Source organism: Hipposideros armiger, unplaced genomic scaffold, assembly GCF_001890085.2.
Source record: "Hipposideros armiger isolate ML-2016 unplaced genomic scaffold, ASM189008v1 scaffold_55, whole genome shotgun sequence".
In the NCBI taxonomy this organism is placed as follows: domain Eukaryota; kingdom Metazoa; phylum Chordata; class Mammalia; order Chiroptera; family Hipposideridae; genus Hipposideros; species Hipposideros armiger.
This window is the reverse complement of record NW_017731405.1, coordinates 784812-796870: the sequence shown is the minus strand read 5'-3', so window position 1 is coordinate 796870 and position 12059 is coordinate 784812. Positions and strand designations below refer to the sequence as shown.

At 37.7% G+C, this 12059-nt stretch overlaps 1 protein-coding gene and 1 long non-coding RNA gene across 4 annotated transcripts in view; one reads left to right on the top strand and one right to left on the bottom strand.

The window, feature by feature from the left end:
• JMY (junction mediating and regulatory protein, p53 cofactor) overlaps window positions 1-12059 on the top strand; it is a 92423-nt gene that overhangs the window by 74777 nt on the left and 5587 nt on the right. Inside the window, exons 8-10 of one of the 3 annotated variants that reach the window (XM_019641017.1) lie at window positions 5302-5394; window positions 6597-7173; window positions 8453-8763. In XM_019641017.1, the coding sequence (XP_019496562.1) occupies window positions 5302-5394; window positions 6597-7173; window positions 8453-8760 (978 nt within the window). In that variant the 3' untranslated portion in view covers window positions 8761-8763. Of the gene's footprint in view, window positions 1-5298; window positions 5395-6596; window positions 7174-8452; window positions 8796-12059 lie in introns of all 3 variants that reach the window. The other 2 variants (XM_019641015.1, XM_019641016.1) reach the window with 2 other exon arrangements.
• LOC109381911 (uncharacterized) overlaps window positions 7180-12059 on the bottom strand; it is a 32087-nt gene continuing 27207 nt past the window's right edge. The window contains exon 6 of the long non-coding RNA XR_002123838.1: window positions 7180-7497. This is a non-coding gene — a long non-coding RNA (uncharacterized LOC109381911). The remainder of the gene's footprint in view (window positions 7498-12059) is intronic.

The following is a 12059-nucleotide window of genomic DNA, read 5'->3' as shown; positions in this document are numbered from 1 at the left end:
AAAAAAAAAGTAGCCAGACTACCCATTAACTATATGATTCATCTTTCTGTTAGAGGGTAGAAATAGCAAAGCTAATTATTGCACTTTTGTTGTTCATTACTTTCTTCATGGGTCAGAAACTGGTTTATAAGGAAGGTTAGACAATGGGCCAGCAGAACAGGTATATGAGAATGCCCCCTACTTTCACCATCAGTACCTGCACTGGCAGCTTGTAATTGAGGTTCTACACTTACAAGTTGTTCCTCATTACATAAAGATTTTGAATTCTAATGAAATGCCAATACTTTGCTGGATTGAGTAACTAATTAACTTGTTAAAGTGAATATCAAATCCTTTCTCAAAGAATTTTATGGGGCAATGAGGAAATTGATACTTGATGGAATCTCAAAGATATATGTCATCTGCGTAATTAAGTTTGCCTAATACCAGCTTTGGGTAGAATACCTCATTGTGGGAGAATGAATCTATTAACCATCTAGTCATTGTTCACATGCACCATAGAGGAAAATGAAAGTTGGCTTAAATCATTGTTTTTCAAAGCTGATTTTAAACTATCTTTATCAAAATTTCTTGGGTGATAGATTGTTTAAAATGTAGATCTCTAGATTTTAGCCTTATTGTTTCCAAAATTTCTTTTAGAAATCCTTGCAAATTAAATATGTAAGATGAAGGAAGCTTACTATCTGATAGTAAACTCTACAACAGAGTAGTTTTAAGAAGTGTAAAATTACTTGTTTTTGAAGCTCAGATAAGTTGGGTAAGGGGAGGACATGGTGGTTAGGAAACAAGTTAGCTCTCCCCTTTAAAAAATGCATTCTTGTCTTATGTAACCATACTCATAAATCTTGGTTTTCACTTTAAGAAAGTACACATGGAATACGTTTAAGCTGTAGTTTATGGAAACTTATCAGAACTTTTTTGATTATTTTGCTCACAATGGCTTCTTTTAATACTACCTACTTCCTCCATGCTCTGTTATGTGTCCTGCCCAATCACTGTCTATTCTCATTTTCTTAAAACAATACTTTTTTTTGTTTTTGTTTTTTTAAATAATTTTTTTTTATTTTTCAATTATAGTTGACGTACAATATTATATTAGCTTCAGGTGCACAACATAATTAGACATTCATACAATCTAAAAAGGTCATCGTCCCAATAAATCTAGCACCCATCTGACATCATACATAACCATTTCAATATTATAGTTATATTCCTTATGCTATACTTTACATCCCCATGACCATTCTGAAACCACCAATTTGTACCTCTTAAATTCCTTCCCCTCTTACACCCATTCCACCAACACCCCTCCCATCTGACAGCCCTCAAAATGTTCTCTGTATCTATGAGTCTGTCCCTGTTTTGTCTGTTTATGTTGCTCTATAGATTCCACATATATGTGAAATCATATGGCTTTTCTTTCTCTGACTTACTCCACTCAGCATAATACCCTCGAGGTCAATCCATGTTGCTGCAGATGGCAAGGTTTCATTCTTTCTAATGGCTGAGTAATATTCCATTGTTTATGCACCACCTCTTCTTTATCCACTCATCTGTTGATAGACACCCAGGCTACCTCCATATCTTTGCTATTGTAAAAAATGGAATTAACATATGGATGCACATATCCCTTTGAAGTAGTGATAAATACCCAGAAGTGGGATTACTGGGTCCTTCTTTGTCTCGTTACAGCTTTTGTTATAAAGTCGTTTGTCTGGTATGAGTATTGCTGCCCCGGTTTTTTTTTTTCCTTTTTCATGAAATATCTTTTTCCATCCCTTTCAGTCTGTGTGTGTCTTTCAATCTGAAGTGAGTCTCTTGTAGGCAGCATATGTAAGGGTCTTGTTTTCTAATCCATTCAGCCACCCTATGTCTTTTGATTGGAGCAGTTAATCCATTTACATTTAAAGTGATTGTTGCTAAATATGTAGTTATCATTTTATTATTCATATTTATCTTTTTTTTCCCCCTTCTTAAAGAAGTCCCTTTAACATTACTTGTAATGCAGTTTTGGTGGTGATGAACAAATTTAGTTTTTTCTTGTCCAGGACGCTCTTTAGCTATACCCATCAAAGCTGTCATTTAGAATCAAAGGAATCTTGGTTGTAGGCCTTTGCTTTTCATCACTTATTTTGTGCCAGTTCCTTCTGGCCTGTAAAGTTTCTGTTGGGAAATCAGCAGACAGTCTTATGGGAGTTCCTTTGTAAGTAACTAAATGATTTTCTTTTGTTGCTTTTAAGATTCTCTCTTTGTCTTTAAGCTTTGGCATTTTAATTATGATGTATCCTGGCGTGGGCCTCTTTGGCTGCATCTTGTTTGGGACTCAGCACTTCTTTGGCTTATATGTCTATTTCCTTCTCCAGGTTAGGGAAGTTTTCTGTCATTATTTCTTCAAATAGGTTTTTAATTCCTTGCTCTCTCTCTTCTCTTTCTGGTACCCCTATGATACAAATGTGGGTTTTCTTGATCTTGTCCTAGAGGCCCCTTAAACTATCCTCATGTAAAAAAATTTTTTTTCTTTTTGCTGTTCTGATTGGGTGTTTTCTGCTACCTTATCTTCTGAATTGCTGATTCAGTCCTCTGCTTCACCTAATCTGTTGATGCCCTCTGATGTATACTTTATTTCAGTTATTACATTTTGCATTTCTGACTGGTTCTTTTTTATGTTTTCTATCTCTGTTTTTATGTTTCCTATGTCTTTGTTGAGGTTCTGAAATCATTGAGCATCATTATAACCAGTGTTTTGAACTCTGCATCTGGTATATTGCTTATTTGCATTTTATTTAGTTCTTTTTCTGAAGTTTTGTTCTATTCTTTTATTTGGGATATGTTTCTTTGTCTCCCCATTTTGGCTGCCTCCCTGGGTTTGTTTCTATGTATTAGGTAGGGCTGCTATGTCTCCCGATCTTAGCTGAGTGGCCTTATGTAGTAGGTGTCCTGTGGGGTCTCAGTGGTGCAGTCTTCGTGGTCACCTGAGCCGGGTACTCCAGGTGTGTCCCTTGTGTGTGTTGTGTGTGCCCTCCTGTTGTAGTTGAGCCTTGGTTGCTGTTTGCATGTCAGTAGGAGAGAGTGACCCTTGTGCAGATAGTTGTGATGACAGGCTATGACTACAGTGGAGGAGCTGTTCTGCAGATGCTGACCCTACAGAACAGGATTTACTTTAGCAGGGCTCTGGTATCTGCCCAATCTGCCCTTTGGATGTGTCATCCTTGGAGGCAGCCAGATGGTGCTCCTTTTTGGTCTGAAGCTGTCCCCGAGGCATACCGGCCCAGGGCCCTGCTGCAAACCAAGCTCAGCTGCAGTGTGTGCCCTGCCCAGGGCCACCTGGAATGAGCCACAAAGCAATCCACAGATAGCCATCACCCACTGTGGGCTGGAGATTCCTGGGAGAGGCTATAAGATGTGACCACAAAACACAGTGAATGTTTAAAAAAAAATTAGTACAGTAAAAGACACATTGCCATTAACCCCCCTCAAAATACTTCCCCTTGCTTTGAACACACTTATCCCATTATTCTTGCCACTTTCTGAAGCAGTTCTGGAAGTCCTCTTTTGTGACTGTCTTTATTTCATCCTCCATCATGACAACACTCCATGTCACACATCACTTCTGGTATGGCAATTTCTGTCAAATAAAAACATTACGGTGTGTCCTCATCCATCTTATTCATCCGATTTGGCACCGTGTGACTTCTGGCTCTTCCCCAAAGTCAAAATGACCATGAAAGGAAAACATATTTGAATCAATTCAGGACATTGAGGCAGCCACAACAGCACAACTGAAGACACTCATGAAAGGGGATTTCCAGAACTGCTTCAGAAAGTGGCAAGAATGATGAGATAAGTGTGTGCAAAGCGAAGGGGAGTATTTTGAGGGGGATTAATGGCAATGTGTCTTTTACTGTAATAATTTTTTTTTTTAATTTAAACATTCACTATATTTTGTAATCACACCTCGTAAGCTCCAAATTGAGGCCAGCTGCCATCATTGTCAGGCTTGGAACTGCTCAGCAAGAGGTACAGGACATGCCAAGGCCAGATGCTACTTGTTTGGGGTTTTTGAACCTTTGAGAGATGTTAGAAAAGTCCACAGTATGAGCCAAGACAGGCTGTTTGTATGGAATAGCCACTAGAAGTGGCTTGGGTAGTTCTGCAAGCTTGGTGGGGTGTGGCACCCCACTAGGGCAGGGTCGGCAGTGTTAGCCAGGTTAATGGAGACTCAGATATGGCAGCTGGGAAGGGGGAGGTCTCAACAAAGAAGTAACAGATTCTGCCAGCACTTCTGTCTGGGAGAAAGCTGCCCCTTTAGCTCTCAGACTCCAGCAGCCCTCTGTCTTACTCAGCCACAGTGTCACTGGATTTCACAGCCAGAAATTATGGGGACTTCTCTTCCCAGCACTAGAACCCTGGGCTGGGGATACTGGTGTAGGTCTGGACCCCTTGCTTCTCCAGGGGTCCTTCACAATCGAGATACCCCTCCTGCTGTTTAACTGCTGCATGTTGGTGTGGGACCAGCCCTTTCTGTGTCTCTGCCCTCCTACCAGTTTTGACGCGGCTTCTATATATCCTTAGTTGTAGGATTTCTGTTCAGCTAGACTTCAGGTGATTCGCAATGATGATGATTCTGTAGTTTAGTTGTAATTTTGATTTGGTGAGAGAATGCAACATGGTGCTTACCTACTTCACCATCTTGACCAGAAAACAAGACTTTGTTCTGAAAACCTTTTATTGCTATTTTGAAGAATAATATATACATAATATATATACATATAGAAAAGTGTATAGCTCGTAAGTGTATAATTTGAAGAATTTTTACAAAATGAATAATATACCTATATAACCAGAACCCAGGTTGACAAACAGATTGTTCACAGAAACCCACTTTGGGTTACCTTCTGTTACCATCAAGTAAGTACTCCCCATCACCACTTCTCTTTTCCTGAATTTATTTTGATTCATCTTGGAGTTGGGTAGATTTCATTAAGATACTATTTCAAGAAGGTTTCATGGTTGCTGTATTTTCTGAGTTCTGACATGTTTGGGGAATGCTTGTCTGTTTCCTTTATACATGAAGAACAACTTGGCTGTATCATACCGTCACTTTTCTCTTTATCAAAATGTTGGAGACATTGCCATACTATCATGTAACATTGAATATTGCAGTGGTGAGGCCTGAGGTAACCCCTCCCCCCTCCTTATGAGACCTGGTTTTTCTGCCTGGATACCTTTAAAAAGTCCTATTAATGACAAAAAGGAATGGGACACATTGTAATGGAATTACTATTAATTTTTCACCAGAAGAAAGAAAAATTACATGATGAAGAAGAAAGAAAAAGTGCCTGGGTTAGCCAAGAAAGACAGAGAACACTGGATAGACTTCGAACTTTTAAACAGGTAATAAAAATATGGTCAATTTGTTATTTTCCATTGCTTTTTAAACAGAGCTAGATACACTCTCGTATTGTAAGATTTCTTTGTATGAGAAAAGCTTGATTTTCCTTCTTATTTAGAAAATAATTATTATCATGGCAGTCCGTTTTGTTGTGTTTTTAAATTAATGTTTTGATTGCATGGCTACCTTCCTCTGGTTGTTTCCAGAATTAATATTCTTGTGATCCTTGGCCTACCACTTCAGTGTAGTATAAGAGGAATGGTCAAAACCTCTGGGAAGCCTGAGTTTTATAAAATGGTTAGGCCACAGCCAGCTGTCCATTTCGAGCATCAGTTTGTTATTAATTCCACATACATCAACCTATGGTAATAATCGATGGAAATGACCAGTGGCAGAATTAGAGGGTGGATCCACATACATGAGAAATGCTTCAGCAGTTCTCTCACCAGATTAACCCTTAACTGTGGACTCATATCATAGCAGCTAAATATTTCCTTGGAACTGTGCTTAAGCTGAATGGTTTTAGTGTTAAAGGACTCAGGAGCCTTACTTCTGCTATCTATGGTGAGGGATCATCTTATAGGTGAAGGAAGCTTTTGATCAAGTTCTCTTAGTATTATAGTGAAAGGGTTGAGTATTAGAGTGAAAGGGGGAGCAGAGTTTTTAATACAAGGATAAGCCTTGAGTTAAGAATGCATTAATCCTAGGCTTTACTAAACTAAAAATATAGAATGAGAGTTCTATATATCAGTACTCCAAAACATTTTCTCTGTAAGCATTTGCAAATACATATAAGAAACTAATTAATAGCTGTTCCTTTGCTTTGTGCATATATGTGTTTGACATTATTTTGCGTAGTTTACATTGCTTTTATTTTTCCATTTAAATTCATAATTTTCAGTAAAGATATATTTTTTTAAATCAGGTAGTAATTTTGAACAGTTGACTTTTTAAGTAGATAAAGGTGATAAGGCCTTCATAAAGGATTTGATAAGTAAATAAGAAAGATTTTGGTAATGGCTGTTGGAAAGGTATTACTCTTTGGTATTCTGGCTTTCTGTATAACTTTATTAAAGAATTTCCCCTGAAAATTACAGAAGCTCCAAAATAACATCTTACATTTGAGCAACAAAAGAGATAGCCATTTGTTCATAATTAGTTTTAATATAATTTAACCAGTTATTATAACTTTTGATTTTTTTAGAGGTACCCTGGCCAAGTCATACTTAAATCAACTAGGTTGCGACTGGCTCATGCAAGAAGAAGGAGTGCCACCAGTCCTGTGCCCTGTGAGGACCAGTGCGACTCTCTACCAGGAGTGCTACAGGTAGAAGAGAAAAGTGAAGAGGTGGGGGAAGGAAGAGGCAAGCTTGGGTCATCACACACAACAGAAGCTCAGATCCTCGTGCAACTTGAAGCCACTTCATTACCTCTCAGTGGTGTTACCTCGGAACTGCCTCCCACTGTTTCTCTTCCACTTTTGAATAATACTGACCTTGAACCAGCTTCTGTTACCACAGATCCACTCCCACCACCTCTTCCTCCAACACCACCTCCCCCACCTCCACCTCCTCCCCCTCCCCCACCACCACCACCTCTGCCTGTTGCTAAGGACAACAACCCAGAGACACTGGAGACAGGTCAGCCTAGAATGGAGGGAAACGAGAAGAGGATCCCGAAGTCTGCAAGTGCCCCTTCAGCACACCTCTTTGACAGTAGCCAGCTGGTCAGTGCCAGGAAGAAGCTCAAAAAGACTGCTGAAGGTTTACAGAGGAGGAGAGGTAAGTTAAAAAGATATTTTTGTGTTCATCTATTGAATAAAGTAAGTCATAATCAAAGGACTTTTTATTCCATAGGACCTTACAGAACTTAAAACATTTTATTTTGGGGCAGTGTTTGATAGCAAACAGGTTTTCAAGGTCTCAGCAGGGCAGAATTCCCATCAGCGCACATCGCACATCGACAAATGTGTATAGACAGAGAAATGCATACCTTCTTTAGCTGTTAGGCATGATTTTAAAAATATATCTTCTGAAGTTATAATTGATCTATTTGGTAATACATAGTAGGTGGCTCCTTTTCAGTTAGAAAGTCTGATTTTAAACCTGGGAAATACAAGAAAGATATTCACTTCAGAGGTAAACCATCTGGTCAGGACTATCACAGTAGGATGACATTAGCAGGACATTGTAACATTTGGTCACTTTTATTGAGGACCTTGGTATACTCTTTTTATAAAGAAGCAAAAAAGGAATAGGTTGTAATATGTACTATTTATTACATGTCAGATATGCCTTAAAACTAGTTTTGAAAAGAACAGAATAACACTGGCACTTAAGGAGCTTTAGTTTGCATAGGGAGAACATAAAATAAAATGTTTTACATAGTACATTTTAATCTGAGAGACCATCCTGTAAAATATGTTTTTACCATAACCCAAGCAGAATTTCATACGTAAAACAACCAAATTGGGGCAGGGGTGGGGGGAATCACTATAATGAACCAAAAAAAAAATTTTTTTTTTTTAATGTGTAACCTAGTCACCACCTGACTTTATTGTTTTTCTTTTCATTTTTTTAGCTGAGCCATCCTGCCACCTGTTGGCAGCTCAGCAGCAGCTCAGCTCGGGCTGGGAATTGAACCAGCGACCCTGTTGCTCAGAGCTCGCACTCTTGAGTAAGCTCTTAACCAACTGAGCCACTCGGCTGGTCCAGTCACCGCCTGAATTTAGATTAAGCTGGTACATTATGGAAATCTTTGGAAGCCTCAGTTATATTACTAAAGACCACTTCCCAGCCTCCACTGTGCTCCCTTCTTTCACATGGAAAGTGATAGGAATACCATTAATACCTGACATGGAACTCAAGTCTCGGGATTTCTTTTTAATAAGCATAGTTAGGATCCCTGTGCTCTGGCAACCCTTCTGTACACACTTCCTGGTCCATTTTGTAAATGATGTTCCCAGTGTCCTGGGCTCTCACAGTCCTAAAGTCTACAGGTTATATAGTTTGCTTCTTAAGTGTGATCCTAACTGTAATTGTTCTCTTTCGTTTTCTAAAGTGAGCTCACCCATGGACGAGGTGCTAGCTTCCTTGAAGCGTGGTAGTTTTCATCTGAAAAAGGTTGAACAGCGAACTCTGCCTCCTTTTCCTGATGAAGATGACAGTAATAATATCTTGGCACAAATAAGAAAGGGGGTAAAATTGAAGAAGGTACAGAAGGAAGTTTTGAGAGAATCGTTCACGCTTCTGCCTGACACAGACCCTTTAACACGGAGCATCCATGAAGCTCTTAGAAGAATCAAAGAAGCATCCCCTGAGTCAGAAGATGAAGAGGAGGCTTTGCCTTGCACAGACTGGGAAAACTAACAAGTAAATGGTCTTACTTTCTTCAGTAGCACCTGGTAAAACAGCTTTTATATTGGATGATGAGGCCTGTTATATGGAGTCTCAGGTTTATTATTTATTATACAGCTCAATTATAGCTTGGATTATAAATTTGTAAACTTCAGGTTTTCCATCTGTAGATTCTAGAAACTTAATAGAAAAGCAAGAAACTGCTTTGTAAATCCTGTTTTTTATATCTTGGTCATTAAAAATTTCTTGAGTACAGCCATATCCCAAGTGAAGAGGATACTCTTATTCTAGCTTTAAAAAACAAAAGTCTTTTTCTAACTGAAGCATTTTGGTTACAAACTGTTACGCACATCAAATTTTGATGTCTTATTCACTGCCCACAAAGGAATTTTCTAAGATCAGTCTTTCTATAAGCCTTTAAAACTAAAGTTGATCATTTTAAGGCTTATTGTGCGTTGTTTAGTTAAACTGCATTGTTTAGTTAAAATTGCAGTTAACATAATATATAAAAATTATTTTATTGAGTACCCTTGTGGGTATTGGTTACATATTTGGCATTCTCTTAAGGTAATAGAGGGTTGTACTCCAGTATATTTTAATAAGCTAATTATAAAGTAGTGTGGCACAAATTATGCTAAATATATAGAATCAGTAAAGATAACGCATACTATAAATTAAATAGTATATAGCTTCATAATATTTACCCAAAGGGGAAGACTCATAGTCCTGGAGGGAGTGAGTAAAGGAGTAATAAACTTACGTGTTATCACGGTGATTCTTAAATATGCCTGGTCATAAGAATTACCTGGGAAGCTTATTAAAAGTACAGATTCCTGGCCTTCACTCCCAGGATTCTGACCAAGTACACCTGATGTATTATATGCAGGAATACGTCTGGATTTTGAAGACATAATACAGAAAAAATATAAACTACGTCATTAATTTTTATATTGATTACATGTTCAAAAATACTATTTTGGATATCAGATATACTAAAAGCATTTTTACCTATTCATTTTGGGCATGGGTCCAATGTTCCTCTTCTACACTCCCAACCCCAATCCTTCCTAGCAGCATCTGCACAGCTTAACAAAATGGTGGGGAAAAAAATACATTCCTTTGATAAGTGGTTGTATGTTACCTTTAATGTGTTTCAGTCAACGTTCCATAGTCCCGCTGTCCTGCCACGGGTCTTGGGCTGTTGGTATCCTTTTTTCCTGTTATTTTTAGAGGCTCAGTCCATCACTTTATATAATTACTATTTTTGGATCCCAAAATAATTTCAAACCATTTGTGCCTGTACATATTTACACTATGCTTTGTAGAGGGATGTCAGTATATCAGTGCGTCTGCTCAGTGTGCGAATGTGTCTAGATACTCAGGTATGCCTGACTGGAAATCTTCCTCACTAGATATCTGTAGTCATTACAGTGCTTGCTACTTATTGCCTTGTCGGCTTCTGCTTGTAGCTTCTCAGTGAGCTGCTAAGCCCATGCCTGAAACCACCATTTTAGCACTGACTACTTAATCCCACAGCTGGGCCTTCACAGAAATGAGTCTTTAGTCCTTTTATGACAGTTGCCTGCAGTGGCCCAGTCAGGATACATGTCCTACCAGCAGCTGCTCAGGGCAGCCCATCCCTGTTTCTCTTCTTCCCTCCCACCAGATCTTGCCCAACACGCAGACACTGCAACAGAATTTCATATATTCAAGTGGCTGGGATGGTATTTATCTTTTGGCTTCTAGTTTTGCCTTATATCAGATGTTAAGAATATGCCCATGATGAATACCACTTTGAAAATTGCCTAAAACTTTCCCTTTTTTGGCTGGTATATGTAGTATAATACTGAAAGAAACAATGAAATACTTCCAGAAAATGTGGGACCTCAGATACTTGCAAAGCCACTTTTAAAAGACTGAATGTATGCAACACCACAAACACACCATAGACCTAATGGTAATCCCTACAGATTGAGCAGGCAGTGATAAAGGAGCTGTCTGTATATCACTGCCTTGTGTGGTCTTGGGAAATCATTTCTAAAGCTCTGAACTTTGAGATACCCCTCTGCAGAAAGCAAAAAGGGCTATCATTTGCATTTCCCATTAATTAGCTTCGTTCTTACAGATTTTAAATTGTTAATGTAATTGCATACTCTTTTTGAAAATCCCCTGTTCTGCCTCATCCCAGAGGTTGCTATAGGTAACAGTATCCTTGAAGGGTATTTCTCCACATAAGGAAATATATATAATTATGTGGATTTTTTGTTGAGTTTCTAATTTGTTTCCTATGGGGTCTTTCTGAAACTTATGAAGTAACTACAATGATGCTGTCCAGGAGAAATACAGTGTGAGCCACAGGTGTGATTTTTTTAAGGTTCTAATAGTCACATTTAAAAAGGTAAAAAAGAATGGGTGAAATTGATTTTACTAATACTTTATTTTACATGATATATCCAAAATAGTATCTTTCAACATGTTTTTAATATAAAAAATTCAGTGTAATTTACATTTTTTTTGTACTGAGTCTTCAAAATCCATTGTGTATTTTACATTTACTCGTGCAAATTACAACATACACATCTCAATTTGGATGTTAAATATTCAGTGGTGAAAGTGAAATGCCCTACCAAAACCAAAAAATTGTATTTAATGGATAAATATTTTATACTGTTTCAAATTTTAATTTAAATCAAGTTAAAAATTGAGTTTCTCAGTCACACCAACCACATTTTATTATAAGTGCTCAATAGCCACATGTAGCTAGATAACGCAGGACTATGATAAAATAAGTTAGTACTTTATTCATGTGCATGTCAGCTTTTATCTGACAAGTAGGTCTTTTATATAAATGCTCCTATGCCATAAGTAAGCTCATCAATCTCAAACACAACTATTTTGAATTTTAAAAAGTCCTGAAAAGACCAGTGTAATCCTGCTCTCTAAATATCGATATAATAAATTCTGCTCCCTTGTCAATTTTAAAGATGCCATTTTAATAGTTCTTACTATATGGCAGTTTATGAGGCAAGTATTTTAGATTGTATTTTCCTTTTTAGTATGTAGTTTTGACATAAAATGTTAGAGTAAAAGGATTAAAATTAAAACTGAATCTAACATACAGCCTTTTTTAATTGATCAAAATCCGTATTTTAATTGTTTTCATTTTTATTGCTTTAAGAGTACAAGCGTATCCTTTTTTTTAAAAAGTGTCTCCTGCACACCATTTGTATAACTGGCCTTTTATAAGGAAAAACTCAGTGTTCATCCCGGATATTGGAAAAGGTGTGAGGGAACATATAAACACACTGCCT